Source organism: Pyrus communis, chromosome 3 (genome assembly GCF_963583255.1).
Source record: "Pyrus communis chromosome 3, drPyrComm1.1, whole genome shotgun sequence".
Classification (NCBI taxonomy): Eukaryota; Viridiplantae; Streptophyta; class Magnoliopsida; order Rosales; family Rosaceae; genus Pyrus; species Pyrus communis.
The window spans coordinates 14311538-14334905 of record NC_084805.1 but is presented as its reverse complement, the minus strand read 5'-3'; the positions used below and the strand labels follow the sequence as shown (position 1 = coordinate 14334905).

At 36.3% G+C, this 23368-nt stretch overlaps 2 protein-coding genes across 2 annotated transcripts; both read right to left on the bottom strand.

Moving 5' to 3' along the window:
• Positions 1–858: 858 nt before the first annotated feature.
• On the bottom strand, positions 859–22450 carry LOC137728237 (uncharacterized). The gene is made up of 30 exons (XM_068467085.1): positions 22340–22450; positions 22100–22209; positions 21799–21883; positions 21514–21609; positions 20970–21098; positions 17285–17338; positions 16983–17174; positions 16728–16784; positions 15904–15981; positions 15761–15820; positions 15466–15623; positions 15015–15213; positions 14333–14452; positions 13493–13578; positions 12386–12463; positions 11520–11608; positions 11137–11285; positions 9551–9694; positions 9407–9459; positions 8855–8965; positions 8240–8316; positions 8024–8134; positions 6331–6452; positions 5683–6145; positions 5090–5197; positions 4825–4883; positions 4016–4384; positions 1623–3171; positions 1283–1490; positions 859–1167 (listed from the first exon to the last, which is right to left on the bottom strand). Exons 1-18 carry the CDS (start codon positions 22448–22450, stop codon positions 9656–9658), a joined length of 1890 nt encoding a protein of 629 aa, XP_068323186.1. The 3' UTR covers positions 859–1167; positions 1283–1490; positions 1623–3171; positions 4016–4384; positions 4825–4883; positions 5090–5197; positions 5683–6145; positions 6331–6452; positions 8024–8134; positions 8240–8316; positions 8855–8965; positions 9407–9459; positions 9551–9655.
• Positions 1067–8424, bottom strand: LOC137728238 (uncharacterized). The gene is made up of 14 exons (XM_068467086.1): positions 8383–8424; positions 8257–8316; positions 8024–8134; positions 6331–6452; positions 6088–6145; positions 5683–5964; positions 5090–5197; positions 4825–4883; positions 4177–4384; positions 2993–3171; positions 2472–2936; positions 1623–2421; positions 1283–1490; positions 1067–1167 (listed from the first exon to the last, which is right to left on the bottom strand). The coding sequence occupies exons 1-14, from the start codon at positions 8422–8424 to the stop codon at positions 1067–1069; spliced, it is 2802 nt and encodes a 933-aa protein (XP_068323187.1).
• Positions 22451–23368: the final 918 nt, after the last annotated feature.

The window sequence follows — 23368 nt, the reverse complement described above, 5'->3', positions numbered from 1 at the left end:
CCATATCACATTGAATTTAAACAAATATAGAAGTGGCATGCAAGGACAATAAAACAATGTGAGGCACATCGTTGAGTATTATGGTAACAATCAGAGTCTTTGAGGGAAGGGACTTTCATTTTTCTCAAAAATAAAAAATAGTTGTGGGGTCCATATCATATTGAATTTACACAAATATAGAAGTGGCATGCAAGGACAATAAAACAATGTGAGGCACATCGTTGAGTATTATGGTAACAATCAGAGTCTTTAAGGGAAGGGACTTCCATTTTTCTCAAAAATAAAAAATAGTTGTGGGGTCCATATTATATTGAATTTTAACAATTCGAACCATCTATTTTTCAAGTTGTACTTCATAAATCAGCTTGTAAAATATTAGCCAAATTAGAAATATCTTGGGCATCTAATTTTTTTTTGCTAGATCTTAGACGTCTAATTTAGTTCAAAGAAATTGACAACACACAATGCTCTTAAAAACATTGAAATTTCATCATGACTAGTAAATAGACATATAGTTTCGAATTGAATTGAAATTTTGTAAAAATGATTTATAAATCGAGACTTAAAAAAAAATGGTTCGAATCGTTAAAATTCAATGCGGAATGAATTCTACAACTAATCCCTATTTTTCTAAATAAAAGATAAAGATCACTTGTTTAAAGGGCCTAAATCTCATTACCCCGTTCCAAAGTATCTTCCCTTCAAATCAAAATTCGTGTAAATTACGCGAGAGAGAGAGAGAGAGAGAGAGAGAGAGAGAGAGAGAGAGAGAGAGAGAGAGAGAGAGAAGGGCAATGAAAACGCAACACTTGACGGAATCAACTTTGGAAAAGGGAAGGACAGGAAATTCGCATGCGACAATGAAAAGTGGCCACGGATTCAACAAAAGCAATTCAATATATAATACAAAAACAATGGCTCAAAGAAACCCCACAATTTTATAACCAAAATGTGGAATATTTCTAAAGCCATTCATCTGAGCCTTCCTTTCAAGTGATGCAGAGTTTTTACATTACATTGCAAAGCCTTACAGTTTTCGGTTTTCGCCTATATGCACAAGACTATCTCACAGAAACTCGTCAGCCTGTAATAATCCGGGATAAATGACCGATATAATCTGTTTCAAGGACTTCGCAGATGGTTTGAGGAAAGCATGTCTCTCCGTCGCTACAAAACACATTACAAGAAAACATTAAGTACTCACTGAACGTCCAGTAGCTTGGTAACAAACTACGTATTCAATGCAACTGGAAGACGTATGCAGATAAATGGGAGTTTTTACCTTTTACTAAATGTTTAACTTCCTTTGAAAAATCCTCCACACGACCCATTACTGGTCTTATGCCACATATCTGCAGAACACAGAGTTCCGAGTGCAGGGCCATCTCCATTATTTGTAGCAGTAAGCAACAGATACTCTGGACTTCAATTTGAATCTCGTTTGATCTGTTAACCACACACAGCTCTGTAACAATTGTAATTGCTTGGTCCTACATCAGAGATAATAACACATCCACATTAAAAAGGAACGCCACCTCAAAACTTACAAGTTATTGTAGACCAGATACAGTTTCACATAACGAAACAAAAAGCTGATCAAAGAACAAAATTTATCGTCGTACCTGTAAGCCATGTAAGATCTCAGGCATTGGAAGCTCAGGAAAATGGTCAAGATCTACAAAACCAACCTCTTCTTCCCTTCTAGCAGCACCCTCAGCTTGTAAGCTCAGGAACTTCAAAAGGAGAAAAGTTATTCTGTAGATCTGTAGGGCAATAGAGTCGGAGAAATATGACAGAGAAATGTGACTGCCATTTACAGTTGCTTGAGTTTTAATAACCAGCGCAGTAGATGTGGTAGGGATGGTGGAGAATTTTGGTTTTGAAACACAACTGAGGGCTGAAAGAGCAAACCATCTGCTTTTACTGTTGATAAATGAGGGTTTCTTCCAGCCATCAAATTCCTCTTTAAGGACAGAAGGACATAACAGAGGGGCAATAAGACTAGAAGGTTCACCAAGCCGTTGAGTTCCCCGACTGATAAAGGCTAAAAGATGGATACTTTTCTCTCTCAACTGGGAATCCAATTCTTTCATGGACTTAACCCAGGAATTCCAATATTTTGCTAGCACACACATTAGCATGAGAGTGTGCTCAGTTTCTTTAAGATCAGTAAGAGAAGTTTGTCTCTGCTGAGCCCAAGGTCTTTTCTTGTCATGATCATCAGATGGGAAATCCGGAGCACTTAGATAGTAAGAAATCATATAGTCTTTCTCTGAAAAGAAGTAAGGTATTACATTCTCCACAAGATTGGAACAAGCAGAACTGTCTCCCAATGACTCAACCATAGCTGTGATGACTGCCAAACCAAGTCCCCAAATTTGCTCCGGCTTTTCCAGTTTCTCAGATGATGAGCTGGAATTTCTGTTTCAATAGCTTCGGAAGAAGATGTACCATCCAAGTATTCAGCGAACAAGAATCTCAGAGACGAGAGAAAGCCATAATTAATAAGCATTTCTGCACCCTGCCTAACACGGGCAAGAGTCATAAAGAACTTCATTATAACAGGCACAGATTCAAGAAAATTTTTATTTTGAAGCTTCAGAATCACATGCTGAAGCTGGAGGTGGTTCTCTATAATGGGGAACCAAGTGTTGGGAGTCAAGAAATTTCTAAGTATCAAGTCCATAGTAGTTAGGGAGAGGATTCCGTGCTCAGCAGTAGCAATAACTGGTAGTAGACCAAGACTCACATTAGATATTTTAGCCATGTCTTCGACAGAAACTATATCTCTTGCCCCAACCAAATGCAACTTATGACAACTAAACTCCACCGCTGAGAGAAGCAACATAAGTAAGAGCTTGACTACAGTGTCAACCCCCATAACTGATGGCCTGGTAACTAATGCTCTGAAATCACTCAACGCTTTAAGCCAGAACCTGATGTTTTTAGTAAGAGAATGCAAACAGATAAAGGCAGGCTTTTATGTGCATACATCATAAAATAGAGAAGCGATTCTGCTTGAGCCGCAAGGAAGTGAAAGATATCTTCAGAAGCGCTGGGTACTGGAGCTAATGATTCTACTGTGTTGTGGAAGCTCAGGCATATGTGATCTATGCATGAGAAAACAAGTTGATCAGGGATTTGTCTCACTGTCCTCTTTGTCTCCAGTGACTGCAGTAGCAGGTACACATGAATTAGTTTCAAAAGAAATAAGATATTTGTAAAAGCAACAAAGTGACAAGAACTAAACCGTCACAACAAAAAAATTCATCGACCTTCAACACATGGACAAAAATACCGTGCTGGTCAGCATCTAGATGCTACTGCTGAAAGCAGGTGGCTTAGATCATGTGTCTTATTGAAGACAAAGTAGCCTTCACTATATGTCCAAACACTCAAAACCTCATCATCTTGGTTTTTCTTATCATATTCTTGATTTAACGGGAATGCAATGACTTCACAACCGTTCATTGTAAGATGAATAGAAGTTAATTAAAAGAGTATTTCGAAATGAAATCTGCATTCTCCAGTTACCATTAAATGCTTTTACTATTCATACCCCAATTTTGAACAATACAAACTTGACACATCTTATATCATGAGAGTTACTACTCTAGCCATAGGTCCTAGTTATTTGATTGCATTCTTCAGTACTTAAGTAGACATGACATAGGTATAACATAGAGTTCACAGACTGCAATATCATTGATGCTGTTCAACTTCCAAAATATTTGAAATGAGAAATCAATGTTTGAAATAGTTTTTACACAAACTTTACAGGTTCCTGTAGAATATTAGACATTAACATTTGTTTAGCATCAGATGTAACATGTTTCAAAAACATTGCATCTCTTACATCTGCATGATCCTTAAAATATCCAACCCTAAAATGCAGTTCCAGATATTATTGGACCCCTTTCATTGACGGATTCCTCAACGGAAGGACACTGCATATCAAATTTCTAACAATGAGAAAGCATCTAAAAGCAATTAGAAACTCTAAGAGAGTACTCACATCCTCCCCGTAAACAGATAAGACACTTCTTAATGGTCTCAATGCAGAAAGCTTCGAACTTGTAAGCATCGCCATTGACTTTGCAGCTTTCATGTGATGCAACATTGCCTTTGATTCTTTCCATTTTAATCCCAAAGATCTAACCCCAAATCAGCACGTACACATTTAAGATCAAACAAGTATGTATCTCTTCTGGTCACAAAAAGATCACCATCATCCTTGTGTTGGTAAGTCTGAAAAATATTTGATTCAATCAGGAACTGAGAGAGCTCTTTGAATGGTCCAGCACTGATTTCAGGGCCTTCAAGCTGTCCTTGCAGATGATAGTAGAGATCACTAAGTATCAAATAGTTTGGCTCTTTCCCTGCACTGAAAATAAGATAATATATTATTCATACATAGGCACATACATAACACGCATTATTCATTGATTCCATTTTCGTAGTCTCAGCATTCTTATGAGATATAACACATGTTATTAAAAGAGTATATGTGAAACAAATAAACAAAAACCACATATGGTCTTCAAAGCCTATGCAAATTTAACCTCCCAAACTTATGACTGCATGTCACCACTTAGACGGTCTGTCAAATACAATAACTCAAAACTAAAGTATCACACATAACACAGCAAGAACTGTTTTCACACTATAAGAACACATTTACTGGAAGGGGCAGTTATAAATATCCAGAATCCTCAGGCGAGGTACTGTATAGAGGCAGTTTGTTGACTTACAAATGCCTTGTTCAAAAGTGGCAGTGCTAAGTATAGAAATTCCAACCGAAATTAACAATAGCACACATGTTACCTGTAACCATGCTGTGAGTATTGAGCTAACAATTCAGAAAAAGCAGGATGACTTCTCAGCTGCCAATGAAGAAGGGTGAGAAGAAAGATAACAGCAATCAGATATGATGCAAATTATACAATCTCAATTTTACTAAAGCGGAAAGTACTAAATACAAGAACTTATGAAATTAGAAACTAAATTGAACCTTTAATGGGTTTCTCAGCATACAATCATCTTGGATTACAAATTAAGTAACACAATCAAGAAGGGAACTAAATTGAACCTTATTTGACATGTTACTGGACTTCTGAACTAATGACATAGACAAACTTCCTGCATCACCAACTGATAAGTTCACCATCACACGAGCAGTGATTACACTCGCAGCAACCTGTGAAGTTACAAAGGTATGAATATCGCATTCTAAAAATTAAGAACCTATAAGCCACTTAGTATTAGGGTCCAGTGGTATTTCTATTCACTTGTAAGTGAGAGGTCTTATTTTCGATTCTTGCCAAAGGCGAATTTGAACCACATTATTGCAAGCCTATTGTGAGGCTTAGCCACTCCCCCACCCCTTAGTGTAGATAATAGGTTAGTACTAATGTATGTCATGAAGCATATTGAACACAATAATGCATAGGTGAGAAACTTTCTTATACAAAAAATGACTATTTCCTAGAGCACTGAACTTAAGCGGAAAACCAAAAGCTTCAACTCATAAAACATAAGGCAACCAACAAATTCACAGAATGTATGAAGATGAAAAAAGAAGTGATAAACAGCCAACCAAAGTGAAAACAAAACCAGAGACATAATTCACAAGTTAAAATTAATAGATTCGTAGAAAAATAAAAAATTTTGACTAGAACTTACCTTTGCCCGCAAAAACAACTCAGGGTCATACTCACAATTGGTAAGTGACTTAATCAGATTGCCCAAAACGGAGCTCTCACACCAGGCTGATAAAATAGCTTCAAGATCTGCAGCTTTTGATTTTTCTGATCTTACTGTATTTTGTATCCTGTCTTGTGATTCAGGCAGTTGTTTTACAAATGACTCAGCATGTAACAGCTTTTTGTGCAGGAACATGCTATGCGCTATTATTTCCAATATGGCAGATTTGGCACTGGTATCTGAAGGACAAATCTTCAGCTTCTGTCTCAGTTATATTTTCAGGTGAAGGAGCTTCCACGTTAGAGGTTATCGAAATAGAACTGGACAACTTTTTCCAGAAATTTTCAGAGCTTTTCAGGCATTCCAAAATATTAGTGTACTGACCAGCACCTTGCCACAGCGCCTTAGAAAGTTAAGAACATTCAGCAGCAATCGGGGATTGCTGCAGATTTAGAAAAAGAAAAAAAGGTTCAAACAACTGAAAAGTGACCATTCTGAGACATGACCATATCAATCCCAGAAAAGAAAAAAAAAAAAAAAAAAAAAAAAAAAAGAAGCACAATTTCAGGACTGCAAGGTAAATGATGAAAGACAAACCAAATTGAGAATTCATTCAGGAAAAAGTACCAGTTGACAACGCTTGCCTTTCCAGATTCAAAATCATTTGTTGGCAGCTTCACACCACCACCATTACTCAGTTGGACATCCTTATTCACTTTGGTTGGTAATACAGCAACAAGAAAAGCAGGCTGCACGAATAAACAATTAAATAAGAAACAGCTAAACCAAGCAGCAGAGGAAACTGTTATCAGAATAGATCACAAAACTTGAATGAAAGGTTTCAATATAACTACATAAGTTTGCCTGGGGATGAAATGCATTAAAATTGCCACCATATGCACACAAATACAATGCAATTCAATTAACTAATTCTTTGGTTGGGCCAAATCACTCGAACACATTTTTTGTTTTTAAATTTTTGCAACAGAAATTTTTTCTTACTGATCAAGTGATAAAATTGCAAGTGGACAAGGCAGCATTCACTTCAAAGACAGAGAGTATTGAAATTAGGGTAATCGATTGCTAAAACAGCCCCAAGCAAAACACAACTAATACACTGCTTGCCAATCTAATCAAATATTTGTGAACGATGAGCTCGTACGTAGGGCTGCAAGTTCGATTGGAAATTCCAATCTGAACCAAAAATTTCCGTTCCAAGTCCAAAAATTTCCAATTCCGAAAATTTTGGATGGCAATTGGAATTTACCTATCCAATCTGAAAGTCCGAAATTCCGATCTGAATTTTCTTAAACTTAGTACTATAAAAAAGCCATGCATATTCTTATTTTATCATGTTTATTGTTATATTTGGATATGTTTTATTTGGTATTTATATAATTAGAAATGAAGAGTAATCATATATACTATTTTATTTTATCTAATATGATTTTATCTCATAACACACATGCTGTCACATCCCGACCCGGGCCCCCACCACATCCCAGGCTTAACTCCACCGTAGCACAATATTGTCCGCTTTGGGCCCCAACCACGCCCTCACGGTTTTGTTTCTGGCCCCACCACATCCCAGGCTTAACTCCACCGTAGCACGATATTGTCCGCTTTGGGCCCCAACCACGCCCTCACGGTTTTGTTTCTGGGAACTCATGCGAGAGCTTCCCAGTGGGTCACCCATCCTAGGATTGCTCTCGCGCGAACTCGCTTAACTTCGGAGTTCCTATAGAACCCAAAGCCAGTGAGCTCCCAAAAGGCCTTGTGCTAGGTAGAGATGGGAATATACATATAAGGCTTACAGGATCCACTCCCCTGGGCAATGTGGGATGTCACACATGCAGCGGCCTACAAATATTGCAAAAATTCAGAAAAAATATTGAATGGTGGATACATAAAAGTTTGAAAATTTTCTAAGTCTTGCAAAATGCAAGAGATACGAATTATGTTCCAAAAATTCCGAGATAAAATCAATTTTGAAATTTTTGATAAATTCCCATAATCCAAAATCCGAAATTGGAACTAATATTTGATTCCAACCCTTTTTGGAGTGGATTGGAATGCTTGTTTCCAATCCGATCCGACCAAAAGCACCCCTACGGGCACATAAACACAGAATTTAAAAGTTATTTTTTTTCTAAGAAATTGAAAAATGAGAAAATTTGAAAGCATTAATCAAACAATTGTGAAGATAGCTTCAATTAAGCGGAAAGAACTGGACCTTAAGCATTCTTTCTTTTCTTTCATAAATCTATGAGTGATACTCCAACAAATAAAAAATACAGAACTTGAAACCTACTATAACAACCTGATGAAGTGCAGCAGAAGTGAGGAGATTGACTGTAGCAACAAAGAGATCTTCATTCAATTCCAACTGCTCAAGTAGTATGTAACTAATAGAATGCCTCAGCTCTCCAATCTACGACGGTTCAGTGACGCCACAAATCGATTTAGAAGCAGTTGATTCACTCAATTCAATTTACAAGAAATTAAGAACTAAAAGATAAGCATAAATCAACATTACCTGTTTATCATCCAGACCGAAGCTGCTACCAAACAAATACGGTTGCATAAAACCCTAGCAGCACCAACTTGTACTCCCTGCATTGAGAACTTGAGAATATTAATAAAGATGCTGAACAATTATAAGATTATTATCCCACCTACCACCAAGCAAACAATTAAGGTCAAGTCAACAAATTCCCCCATATTTATAGTCTGCCCAACCTTTTCATAATTAAATGCAAATAAGATGTGCACAAAGCCATTACTATCCAGTAGGGCATTCCAGTTTGAAGGTAAAAAAGATTAGCATTACGCCTATCACGCCCAACTGTCTGAGTAACAAACCACTGAATGCAACTATAAGTTTCCTATGAATCCATGTGTTCTACAAAGTATATAAAACAGAAACAAATTGACATGCAACTCCTACATAACAATAATCACATAGATATGGAGACAAGTAAAGGAGGAACTCTTCCAGCAGAAATAACAAAAAGAAAAAACAACATTATAATTTGATAATGTACAGGTAAATACACGGTTACCGAAATGGAAGAACAATATAACTATAGTATTTATATACGCAATGAAGAGAATGTAATCAATAACAATTGAGTACAGAGAAAGGCCATACAGGATTGCAAAAGTAAGATATCAAGGACGCAAGCGCTGCAACAACAGGAATTGGTCTGGTAGCTGATGAGAAAACTGCTTGATGAAAAAATGGAGGACTGGAACATATATCCTGAAAATAAACATAATTGAACATCAACTACGGACCTACGGTACAAAATAAAAATGAAACCATCATATTTCTAATAAAGAAAGATATCTATCACAGATGCATATAGTTGGCGCATACACAGAATACTCTAGAAAATAGGTAACAGAACACACAGGATTTCGTTGTACTGTTCACTGCTCATTTTACTTTTTAAAGCAAGCTAGAGGGTTGGTTTATTTTTTAAACTTGTACCGTACATCAAGAAAACTCACTTTTGAACAGAAACAGAACACTACATCTGCGCATCATCTAACATAATCCCAAAAAATTGTAACATGTGCAACTTTAAAAGTCTTTCAAACATAGCATGCAATCAAAACGTATATTCAACAAGCTTATTTCCAAATATCTTAGAAAATTTAGAGAGCATGATGAAAAGGATATCTAAAATGGAACATGTACCCATCTGTAAACCTTCAATCTCTGTTAGATCAACGAGCCAGCTGAAATAAAGTCTGCAGAAAAATGCTCTCAAATTAGTGATTAGAACAAAAACAACAGCAGGCCATTACCAAATAAGATTAAAAGATACATAACATAACCCACCTCCAGTGCTTGGGTTGTTGTACAAACAATCCGAAAGAGAGTACTATGGATGGACGAATCAGACAGTAACCTGTCCAGGATGACTTCATCCAACTTTTCAGAGCATCATACAGATGTAATAAAATTTTTCATCACTTCTAGCACCTGAACCAGTAAAATAATGTAAAAATTGACCCTCCCACCGTAATCGACATTTACAACGCAAAGTTTCATTTCAGAGACCTCAATAACTGAGTAAATAGAGTAGATTAACTAGCCTTGAGAAGCGACAGTCAGGTGCAGAAAACAATGTTCAGTACCATGCATGCATGCATTGATGCACATTGCGGTTCCCTAACATGCACACATTGATGCAGACAAAATTTCAGATATGAATTCTTTTACAAGCTTGGCTATTGGGCTCACGTGTATCAGCTTAAAAATATGCTTTCAACTTGATTCTTTTATTCTTTTCTTTTCTTCGATAATAAACAGAATAACACTACTAGAATGAGGTGAAAATAGTACAACAGAGAACAAGTAATCCATTAAAGGTACACAAGTCCTATACCAGCTTGTTATCTACTCAACAGTTCTGGAAGATTATTCAAACTACGGAACAAAGGGAGAGAAAATCATTCAAATTTCTCCGGAAATTGAAATTCCAGCTCATTGGAAATTTGGAATGTAGGAGAGCAGAGATTGTTAATTGGCACATCATGGACAAATTATAACCCACTAAACATAGATACAGAAAGCCAAAAGGAAGGTACCCAACCTAGTCATCCCCCTAAGAACCAATTCTTCCCCCATTCCCACAAGTAACCAAAGATCATGTAGAAAATAACTAACTTCGCTTGAAATATCATTCCAAGGACCTTAATTCAAACCTATAGCCACCACATTAAAGCTTCACATAGTGGCATCAATGCCAAATCGAACACGAATGGAAAAAGGCCAAAGAGATTATCTTCCCAATGGAAATCTTTACAACCACCTCCTAACTAAGCCCCCTTCCTATATAACTGTACTCTCATTCATTTTTATTTGAAAGGTATTTGAAAGACTCATGAGTCATATGCCTCATACTCTTTAACTGGTTAAGTTACATCAATTAAAAGAACAAATGCAGAAGGCATAAGAAAGACAAAAGGCTTCGCACTCATTAACCAAATACGTCACAGCATAACAAGGTACAACAAATAGGATATCAACTGCATGCAGGGCAAATGGAGTTGACCTCGTATGAATGGAAAAAAAAAAAAAAAAAAAAAAAATCCTTGATTTGCCAAATTTCTTGTCATTTCTATAAATCTAAAGGAATTTCATAATGATAAAATTACTCTCTTGTCATTTCTTGGCGTTTGATGGTTCAAGGCTGATATAGGGAGGCAATCCAATCAATAGGACCAGCTCAGAATTTATGTTAGTTATGCACAAACCAGAAGGCCGAACCCCATCAGTATTCATCAAGTTTGTTCCGTACTCGTAAAAAAACAGTGGAACTAACTTGTGTCACAAATAATACCAGCAGAAGAGAAACCAATTTATGTTAGTTATACACAAACCAGAAGGCTGAACCCCATCAGTTTTCATCAAGGCTGTACCTTCAATGTTACTCTCCAACGAGTATGCTTCACCTTGTATTTCCAGTATTCATGGTTAACAAGAACATACTGAATGGAGAAAACAATTAAATCCAGGACAGCATCATTTTTTAATCCTGTCTCCATGAGATGTAGGGTAAAGTCCAGCACTGCAACGTTTTAAAATCATCCATGTCAAAGCAGAAAGCTAAGATATAAAAATAAAACAAAAAACAAATTAAAAAAAAAAATCCAGTACTTCCTATTTTATTGTATGTATCAACATATTTTAGTACAACACAAATCAAGATGGAACTAGATGATGTTATACCAGCAAAAGCACATAACATCAATGCAAGAATTAGCAAAACAGAAGATGGCAAAATGAATGATTTAACTTATACCTGATATAGTCAATGAGCAGCAACTATCATTCTGCTCACAGTCAATTAATAGCATCTTTGCCAGTTTCCCAGAAAGAAACCATGTTCCACTAGAAACAAAAATAAAATAAACAAAGTGATAGAAAATATTAGAACAAAAAAGGAAAGTGCAAAGCCGAGGAAGTGCCATAAAGAGAAACAAATAACCAAGATAAATAACACCAAGAATTTACGTGGTTTGGCAATATGTGCCTATGTCCACGGGACAACAACAACAATCTTTCACTATATCAGTAATGAGTACAACCAATAATCTTGCCAAATCTCTAGAACTAGGACTTGACGAAAAACCTTAAAGAACAAGAACAAGAAATACACTATCTTTTTTCTTTTCTCTTGCACACACTTTACAATATTCTCTCACTCTAATCCCTTGAGTGGTATACAATTTATTGTTTTGCTCCCCCCCTCAAAACTAGTACAATAGCCCCTTTATATAGACATGATAAAGGTCTTCTTCAATAAGGATTACTAATCCTAATTGGAATCTAGTTATGAATCATTCTCCAATTGAGAAACTAACTCCAATTGGGAAAACAACTCCAATTGAGAAAACAATTTAATCCTCTAAGACTATTAATTCCCAATAGACTTAGGACAACTTATCATGGGGTGGAAAAAAACCCAACAATATACAGTGGGGAAAAAATGTCATAAAAAAATTCTCTACACTGAAAGAAAACAAGAAATGAGAAACTTAAATAAAGCTCCACTTTAGATAATTGTATACCTCAATTAACTTAAAGGTAAGAATGTAAACCGCACATTTTTATGTATGCATGATAACAGCAGAACAAAGAAAGCTAATCTTTTCTCAAAGGTATCACCTTGATGGATCATTGTGGCCATTGCTGAAACCAAATATATTTGCCTTTAAGGCCACCTCAGACACACGAGAAGGGGAACTGCCACAGTAAATGCATGTTAGAAAAACAGGTTGTGCTCAGGTCGGGCCTCTGCCAAAAACAATACAAGCAATAATTATAGGCTAATATAACACTCTGAAATTCAAGATATATTATTTATCCACACAAAAAAAGTTCAAAATACATTGCATATAGATTGGGCTGTTAAGGAAACAGAACTTTATTAATAATAAAATCAAAGCAAAATTACAAGCACAGCGAACAAGTCCACCAAAAAAAGAACAAACCTACAACAATGAGCCGTATCAAACATCAGAATCATAACATCAACTCCATAACAGATCAAAAGTAACTCACACCCAATACATAGCCAACAACACATTTCCAGTTGAAGACAGCTTTGAGTAACAGTTGCTAATCAATTGCATGCGACAAGGCTAAAAATGTATATTGAGATTAACTTAAAATTTTAAATATTTAGAATTGTTTGCATACAATGGACTATCAACTTGTTCAGTGTATTATACTTGCATCATATCAATAAATATTAATGTTTTTGTTTTAGTAGAATATGCATTCCTGTGTGTCATCTGCATTTCCTCCTGGTGTAGAGGATATCAAAGGGGGAGGAGGAGGTTTGGATTGGAACTTGGGTGTGGAGTTAACGGCTCTCTACCACTGGAGCTACAAGTCCCCATCATATCCCTAGTTCTTTCAGTTTTACTTATTGCTATAATTTTACGAAATGAAGGCTTTAAATAATAGCATAAAGACTTCTGAAACTTTCAAAACTTAATTTCATAATACCCTGATTAAAACGACACACAGATGCAGAAGAACTCAAAAGACAATAGGTGATAAAGTTACCATCTTAACATCTTTGCCAATATATTTATACCCACGGACATCAGAGCGGCACCGCCCAAAGTAGGAGATAATTTTCTGACCAAAGTGCAAATGATTTCAACCAACTTGGATGGTGAAACAAGAAGTGCCTATTACAAGACATGATAATATAGGCAAGAAAGAGGAAACACACAAGCACAAACAAAAAGGTTACTTAATTACCGCATATTACTTTCTGTCTGCCCATTCATGCCAGTTGATTGGAAATGTGATGAGTTCCCAATGTCCATCAAAGCAAAACATACAGCCTAAATAAAACACCAATATTAAAAACTTGGTAAAGTAGAGATGGTTACAGAGATGGTAAGAAATTAAGAGAGGAGAGGGGAGAGGGGAAGGAAACAAGGCAAGGTTAGGATCAATTACAGCTAAACTATTCTCTGTCCACTCTAAACAGCACAAGAATTCAGAAGTTAGCGTTTTAACAGTGGAGGCTGATAAAATGTTATCATATTTATGGCAACCCAAGAGAAAACTATTTCAATATTCTGACTGCATGCATCCACATTTATTTAAAACAGCTTAATCAAGATTATTATCAAATGCTTTAAAATGCGAAAGCATTGACAAGGCCTTAACCTTGACACATTGAGGCATAACCCTTTGAAAACTTGAACTATAATAACAAAAATATAAAAAAAATTACCAACTGTCATTCAACCATTAAACATATAATTCAACCAGACCATCAAACTTGAATAGGAAATCCAAACAAGCATAATCAAAAGGCAATTCCAATAAGGGAAAATCCAATTCACTCATTCTAGTCCTCTTCGTCATCATTACAACGATCACCATGCAAAGTACCACCAAGTTATTGGAGTAAAAAGGCAGTTTCTGAAGCTTTTACTGTTAGTACCTTAAAATGTCATTTTATCCCAAAAGGCGTAAACCTTGATGAAAAGTGTATGCCTCAGCCAATTAGCATATGCCAAATCAAATAAATGCTAAAAAAAGGATGAAAACCATAAAGACTCCAGCAATTAATGATGAAAACCATACTGTGTTAAAGGTAACCATCCCGCTAAATAGGTCAAGAATAAGAAGAGCCTTGTCATTTCTGTCAAAATACAGCTCCTGAGACAGGTGCATGAGCAATACTAGCACCCCAGATTGTGTATACTGTACAAAATAGGCAGAAATTAGCACAAAACAGCAACCAAATTGAAAATACAATTGGATATCTTCTATTACTCTCCTTGAATATACTGTTTCACAACCCACTAAGTAAGACTACATGTAACCCATTATCTCCAAAAAAAATCTTGTCATTGCTAATGATGTAGAAAGTGAAGGAAGATGAAATAAAAAACAATATTGAAGGAAGATAATTTAGGAAATAAAATTTTGATGCCGCACATGTAGTGTGTATAATTGGGAAATAAAAACTTAAGACAAAATTTAACCCTTTGAGGATAGGTAATAACTTTTCACATGATAATTCCTGAAAATGCCTATTCAATTTTCGACCTACATTAGAAAGAGTATTTCACAAAACTTTGAAGAGGAAGGAGAAAAACAACACAGAGATAAATGCACTAACATTGGAAAATGCTCTTTAAAGTATAACCTAATACCTGTGCACTTACAAGCAGTTGAAAGTCTAGTGATATTTCTCAAGAATATACAAAATTCACCAATACAAAGCAATTATCAATGTTAGTTAAAGTAATTGGCCATTTACCTCCCATCGTACAAGAGCGGTATTTCCACTAACTAATCTTAAAATACGTCCACAGGTTTTACTGGGAATGACCAGACCTTCAAATCCAGGAACATGCAACGGGAGTTTCGTCTCCACAATTTGAGACCTATCCTCCCCAAGGGAGCCATTAATCTCAACCAGGGATGATATACCCACAGACTTATCCAAAAAGTTATACCTGTTGACAGGATGATTACACAACAATAAGAGAACAACATAACAATTAATCGTTTAGATAAACGAATATAATTAATTCTTACAAAAATTCTTAGTATTATAAGTTCAAGTAATAAAGCAAATACTTCCCGAATGAGGATTTCGATAACCAAATTAAAGTTTAACCCTACACCCATATAGTGATCAGGTCTACAACTCATTTTGTTTATCAAAAACCAGATTTTGAACGACCATGCCAAATAATTCTACTCACACACATTCTGCAGGCCAAGTTCCTTCACAAAGTGATGATAAAAGGCGAACTAGTTCCACAGTCCTGAAAGGAAATTCACCCTCTAAGTTGCAAAGAAGACACCGGATAGGGCCATCAATAAAACTTTCATGATCCCAAAACTGGATACAAAGTGACTCCTGCAAAATTCAGATGAACTGCAATTTAGAAATGAGTAACAATTACACTATTCAAACAAAAATCGAATTTGAACTTTATAATTATAAAATATTTATATCTGAAGTCACAGATGCTGAAAGATAATAAGTGTCCAAACCTCTCCCTGATAAATTTTGCAAAGAATATCCAGTAACAACTTCAGAGATTTATCTTCCAGCTGCAAAACAAGGACAGAAGAAATAAGAAATACATCCAAAAAAATGCTAACAAGGTTTAAGCAAAGGTCCATTATGCATTTACCTGAAGACTGATATCATAAGAGGCAATAAATGCAGATACAAAAGTTCTCAACACACTACGGTAGCCGTCAGCAGGCCCCTAAAGAAAACAAAACACAAAAATGATCACTCTTTAGGAAATGAAAAGACCGAGGGAAGAGATGCAAAACTCATTAACACCTCAAGGTGGATCCCAAGAGACGAAAAAAACAAGCAGAAAACTTGAACATATGGGGCACCCCTAGAAACTGATCACTCTAAACACATACACTAACAAATTGAGAATAACTTACATCTGGTTCCTTCAACACATCACTTTGAAGGCTTTCAACACAATAATTCAACGATGCAGTTTGCATTTTAATAAATAAAAAGAAAGTTACCCAGCACAAATTAGCTTATGTATATCCATAGTTGCCTTCATGGCATTTTAAAATTGCAAATAAGATTATCCTATGGTCCTCCGATTGCAAACCTAAAAATATAGATTGTCCTGAATTCCCAGTCACAGTAGCATCACAGGCTTGGCTAAAAGCATGCTTATAGATCAGATAGTAGTGAAGGTTCACTTAAATCGGGATTCTGTAGTTTGGGTATGGAAATGTTCAACCTAGTAATGGATCAGTGATTCTTATTTATATAAAAGTATCAATCATATTGCATTCACATGAAAAAAATAATAATAAAAGAGCAAAATCGTATGTTCTTGGATTTCATAGTTAGCAGAATTTTCTGACCCAATAGAAACCAATACTTAAATCCACCTTTGTTATTTTAAGTCGGTCCTGTCTAAATTACAACACCATGTCTTAAAGATGAGGCAAACTAAAGGCATGGGGCATCTGCCTTACAAGTGGATTCCACCTCAGGACAGTTCATCCCTTGGTCTCCGCCAAAAGGAATCTTCATTGAGTAATGACATAAGCCAAAAAATATTGCACTGTACTGGTGCAACAAATGTGAACTCCACAATTTAGATATTTAATGCAAAAATCAACAATTTGACCAAAGATATTTACTGTCACTAGATCATGACTTGCAGAGTAAATACATAGATGCATCCTAACTGGCTAAGAACCTGAAAGGGATTGCATCATGAACCATCTGGAGAAGACTTTCCAGGTCCAGGGTTTCTATAAGGATTAGAAGCAGCTGGACTTTAGTTTGATAAGAAGAACGTAGTGCTTCAGTTGATACTGCCAGCTTTTCAAAGTTATAAGACCCAGATAAAATTCCCTGCAGGAAAAATGTATTGAGCTTGGACTGGATAAGAAAGTACTTCATAAATGAATTCTGTGACGAAGATAACAAAATACCTTATAGAGCAAGCACAAAGTTTTCCACCTTTCACCATTACAAGTACAAAATGACTCATAATAAGCAAGGAAAAGAATGTCCAAAACCAGATTGTCTTCAATTAGTGTCTCCTCAGCCCACAAAGTGAAAAGGTCAATATCCTAATAAAGCAACCAGACAAGATAACATCAGGTTTTGTAACAAATACATAATTATTCAATCCCAAAAAATGCGCATGTAGACGTGTACACATATGTCGAGACGCGTATTTGTACATGGGCATCAACGTAATTTCAAATATAAATAGGTAACTTAAGATTGTCAAGTATGATAGGATTGTCCAACTTGCTGAAGCTAAAATTTGTTTCCCCTCTTCTGTCCTACAGCCTCGCATGAATGTAAGACAGGGACAACTAAATAGATGTTCCCCACCCAAATACATGTTTCTTAGGCTACAGCACATCACATGCGAGCAGAGACTTGATAGATGTTAATAACTGGCTTTAAACTTCTCCCAACTGTTGTCATAGTGATAGGAGCATATTCATGCGACTTAAATGGCTTGTTCTCGTGCATTTACGTTATGTTTCTCTAGTTATTTTAGTCTTTTATGCTTCTTTTGTGTGTTTTCAGGTTCTAAGGGCAAGGTATGCAAAAGGATGCCTTTTGGAGCCTTTTGGAGCAAATTAAAGATTGGAATGGATATCATATGCTTGGAGCCAAGAGGATGGACGAAATTAAAGACTTGAAGTAGGAAAGTTAAATCCTAAAAAGACCTCATGTTTAAGCATCATTGAAGACTCCTACGCATTTTAGAACACAAAAACAACATTCCTTGCAACCTTAGGACATTGTCGTGTGTTTCCTTGTGTCTCCCTTCCTCGCCATGCAAGGAAGGGCTTTGTTCCCTATTTTAAACACTTAAAGCATTCACTTATCATATCATTCACTTATTATAAGCATTCACTTATCACTTCCATTCACTTATCACTTATCACATATCATTCACTTATCACTCACCACATATCATTCATTTATCACTTAACATATCATTCATTTATCACTTATCAAACCATTCACTTATCACTTCCATTCACTTATCACTTATCACATATCATTCATTTATCACTCACCACATATCATCCATTCACTTATCATAATCATTCACTTATTCTTTCATCATTCAACCTTCCAACATTACACATGCATTTCAAACCTTTCAACACCCTTTAATCATCTCCCTTTTAAGTTATGATTTTATTTCTTAACCCTAGATGCATTATTTATTATCATATTCACATGCATTCACACACACTTCACACAAACAAACAACTCAAAACCGTGAGCTCCCATTCCCTTATGCCATTTTCAGATTTCCACCCACTAACCTAGTCATCAACACATGCATTCCCTTCACATTCACCCACATGCACTCCCACTCTTTAATCATATGCACTCCCATCATAATTCCACCACCAATTCAGCCACAAAACATTATCATTGCACCACATTCAACCACTCCACATCCCTCACCAAGAAATCATTCAACACATGCATCCATAATCATTTCTCCAACCTTTGCCGTGACCTTCATTCCCATTTCCAACATTTTCACATGCATTTCCAGCTTTCACATGTCTTCACATTCATTTCCAAACAAGCATTCCTTCTTTAATTCACATGCATTCACATTCATTCACCATTAGCTTTATTTCTCATGCAAACACATTTATTTCCAGCACCAAACACCATCCTTGCCGTGAGTTCCCTACCTTTTCAGCATTCCATTTCATCATTTCACCAACAATTCAGCCACATTCCACATGCATAACCAACCTAGTGTCACTCCCATTCATTCCCTTTAATCATTCAGCCACCATCATACATTTATTCTCTTCCCAAACACATACACAACCTGCCATCATTCCAGAAAACCATCCATGCCGTGGGTTCCCTTTCATTTCTGTCAAAGTACATGCACTTCCACCCTTTAATCACATGCATAAATCAGCCACATGCATCTCCCATCATCATTTCAGATTTCCACCAACCTCCTAGCTATTATGTTCCCCCCATTTCACCTATAAATAAGCATCCAACACTACTCAAAATTCATTCACTCTTCCATACACATTTCAGTCACAAACACCAAGCAACAAACCCCTTGTTGCCGTGTATCTCCCTTACAATCCAAACACCATTCCAACACTTCACAACACCACTCCTCTACCATTTCCATAATCCCCCAAACCTCACCTTAGACCTTGTGCTACAACAACGAGGAAGAGAAGAGAACCTAAACGTTCATACAATTCAAGTTTGAGTTGTTGGAATGTTTAGGTGATTCTTTGATTTCAATGTTTCATTTTAATTCTCTTTGTTTTGTACGTATAAGGAATGGAAGAGAAGAGTGCCTAAACGTTCATACAATTCAAGTTTGAGTTGTTGGAATGTTTAGGTGTTTCTTTGATTTCAAAGATATGAGGAACTAAACCCCCTTTAGCTAGGGGGTGATTCGAAACTATGTTTATTACTTGCATATGAATTGATTAACTTTCGTTGGAATTTCATAAGTTGTGGATTCAATTTGTTTAACCGTTTGATTGATAACTTATTTATGAATGTTTATTAAGAATGCGCGCTTAATTTTCATGCATAAATATGACGCTAGAATATAAGTGAATTTCACCTAATCGTTATGAACTTATATTCACAAGTAGTGGAGGTTGCTTATAAACAATCGCGTTAAACGAATTCTTGGCATAAGTTTCATGCGTATTCCATAGTAACGAATGCCTCGTTAACACTTATAGTTTTCATAATGCTTAATGATCTTTGATTGTATCTTTATTGTGCTGTTCACGTAAAGGACTTTTGGAGAATGTTGTGAATTGCGTTGCGCTAACCCATCCAATTCATTAACTTAAGGAAAACTTGACGGTTAATTTAAACGGACCTAATTGACCCGGGGCGTTGAGTTTCATAATTTATCGAAAGACCAACTGAGAATCAATCTTGTATGCAAGTGTAACATGTGTAGAGAAGAACCCCTTGGCTATTCCATCATCCATATTTTCATCTCATTCATATTTACGTTCTGCCTTTAATTACAATTTGTCCATTTAATTTAATCTCGTCAAATCAAACCCCCCCTTTACTTTCTTGTTCTTTAGTGCTTAGAATCTGTTTAGCTTATGTTTTAAAGTATTTTTGAATTCTTTGAGTCTAGTATAGTGTTTTATATTGTTTTTACGTTTTTGAGTCAGTTTCCAAGAGATTAACAATCCCTCCTAATCCCCGGTCCAGAACGATCCCTACTTATACATTTACTACAACTTGACAAAAAGAGGGTTTAATTTGTGCGCGTATAAAATCTCGCATCACATAGCAATGACTCCCACAGTCCAATTAGGTCACTACAACCTCAGTTTTACTTAACATAACCTCCTTCAACACACTATCTCAAATAACAATATGAAAACCTAGTAAAAGATAAAATACCAAAGAGTTACTTTGTCCATTGTGTCCTATCCCCCACTACCGACATTGCAGCCAAAGATGGTCAACCATGCAGTAAGATGTAATTTCTACGTCAATGAACTTCATAATTTGGCATAGCACATCCCATAAAAACGAAAAGATCAAAAGGGCGCCTGAAGCGGGGAAAACAACCTAATTGCTCCACTAGGGAGTAGGGATTTATAAACTTAAGGGGTAATATCATATTTTCCATCTAGTTTAGAAGACTCAAAATCCAACAAAGTCCATTCTTGAATTGGGATTTATGCATACCATTTGTTCAGGGTGATCGGAGGAGAAAAGGACTTGCAGCACATTTATCAGCTTCACCTCCATTCCGTCAGAAATCAACTTTAGTACTTCCTCCTTAATAGCATTAGCTTCGCCAGAGTCCAAAAGACACTGTACTAATGACCAATTCTCAAACATTTGTTGAAGTTCAGCTCTAAAATGTATCCATGATGCCATAGAAAGTTTAAATGGAGGGTGGGATTGATGATTGACTTACAAGCATGTGTGAGAATACTCCTCGTGCACTTCAGCAGGCACTGGCGTTCAACGTAATAGTGAATAATCACCTGCATGAGGGAAGAGAAGGGGGAAAACAGAAACAAATTAAGTGAGACAGACCACTAGCTATAAATGTCCCTCTTCTTTTTTCTTTCCCTTTTGTGGTAAAAAAATGTCTGATTTATGTAAGCAGCAAAAAATTTCGTTTACACTGAGCTCATCCAACCCTTACACCAAGTACTTAGAACATAGGAACCGTTATAGCATCCAACACTCATATCAGCCAGGCAATGAGAGAGATACTAACCGCATGAAAATACTCGTGCAGTATAGAGTCAAGAGCTACATCTTTGTTCTCAAGAGACCTTTCAACAAGAATGTACGATTGCACCTCATCCAGACACTGAGACAAACAACAAAATAAGTTTCGTAGCAAATGGAGAATCAATGACCTTCATTATGTTATACAGAATATCATTATCTATCTGCTTCCAACAACATGAGAACATGTAATTAAATCAGCCAAGCAGCACCCAATTGTTGAAATTTTGCATGTGGATCATTCCAAGCTCAGAAAAAGTCCCATTATAACCGATTTCATTATTCCTAAAACTGCTTGATTAGTTTTACAAGTCAGTAATTGAGACTCCAAAACGAAATCAAAGTTCTCGCAGAGCCTGAATGCAAAAAACAAAAACTTTTACACTAGGACAAAGTTCAAATTCGGAATTTTAGTTGATTTGAAAATCCAAAATGTATGTATATATATACACCAGATGCACACACATTTTAGAAGTACAAGTGGCATAAAAGAAGCAGTACAAACTCACCAAATAGGAGCTGATTTTCAAAGCTTTATCTTCAATTCAGGCTTTAGATTCAACTGATGAGACCCAATTTTCACTTGCTGTGAATTCAAGGCCTCCCCCGAATTCTCATTGGGCGGCTTGAAGCAAGACACTGTGTCCACGAACCATGCATGATTGTCCTTCAATGTCTTTACCTTAGTAAAATACCAATCAAGTTCAAAAATTTTCATACATTTTTATTTATATATATATATATATAGAGAGAGAGAGAGAGAGAGAGAGAGAGAGAGTGAGAGAGAGAGAGAGAGAGAGATGGGGATTTACCAGAATGGGAGGGAGGTCGGACGACAGAGAGGCATTTTCGAGCTCGGTGAGTAAGAAAGAGAAAGAGTAGTCCCACCAGAGGGAGGCGTCGACGGGCTTAGTGCTTGCCATTGACGGAGCTTCGAAGCTCAGAGAGGGTGAACTTAAAACCATAGAAGAAGAGGGTTTTTCAGTTTCAGAATCAGAAACCCAGATTATTTTGTGATTTTTTATTCTTTTTCCCGCTTCAAAGAAACTGTATCTGCGAAAATTTGGACTTGAAAACTTTAGTTTAGTTGGGTCAGAAGCGATGAAGAATTATACTTTCGATTGGGCTCAGGTTTGGGCTTGGTGCGGGTATCTGCTGGGTTTTTGAATGTCAGCTTTAGGGGCCTTCAAAATCGTTAGGCCATTTCTAATAGAAAGGGTTAAAGATCAAAAAATTAAAAAATAATAAAAAAAACGTAATTGAAAGAAATCTGAATCTCCTTTTAGAATAAAATGAAATCAACCTCCTGATAGGAAAAAAAAAAATTCAAGACAATTATCAACTAAAATATGATTCCACAGAAACCCTCACTTTTCTAGTGTGACCGAGGTATCTTCCCAATATGATATAAGATGGTAATAAAAATGGAAAAATAACACAAATGGCCCATTTCCTTAATCTTAGGTCCGAAATTCGATTTTTGAGATATGTACAACCATGCACACGACATGCATAACAATATGACAGGAATATGATTTTCTTAAAACTTGAAATGACCAAATTGCCCTCCAATATAAATGGGTTATTTCGTCCAACTTAGCCAGCATTTACTCTGTTCTTGTTTGAAAACCACAACCCCCCAACTCGATGAACCCCTTACCTGAAAAGCATAACCCATTTTCCAACCGACGACAAGATTTGAAATCCTTGTCCAATTTTTCGACCCATTTTCTAGCATTTACTCTTTGTCTAAAAATCTCTCTTGCCCAACCCCCAGCTCGAAGAACTCTAACAGTCAAACGGTGTGACCCAAATCTTGTTCAATTTTCCGACCAACGCCA

Bases quoted from the DNA above. Each gene is read 5' to 3' on its own strand.
- LOC137728238 (XM_068467086.1), bottom strand. From the start codon at position 8,424: ATGGGGGAATTTGTTGACTTGACCTTAATTGTTTGCTTGGTG. The intron at 3,172-4,176 runs GTACGTGCTGAT...CTGCTACTGCAG, and splicing joins ACTTGTTTGATCTTAAATGT to TCACTGGAGACAAAGAGGAC. The intron at 2,937-2,992 runs GTATGCACATAA...TAAAAACATCAG, and splicing joins TCGCTTCTCTATTTTATGAT to GTTCTGGCTTAAAGCGTTGA.
- LOC137728237 (XM_068467085.1), bottom strand. From the start codon at position 22,450: ATGGCAAGCACTAAGCCCGTCGACGCCTCCCTCTGGTGGGACTACTCT. The intron at 17,339-20,969 runs GTATGCATAAAT...TTGCTTTATTAG, and splicing joins CCGATCACCCTGAACAAATG to GATATTGACCTTTTCACTTT. The intron at 17,175-17,284 runs GTTTTGGACATT...TCTTCGTCACAG, and splicing joins CACTAATTGAAGACAATCTG to AATTCATTTATGAAGTACTT.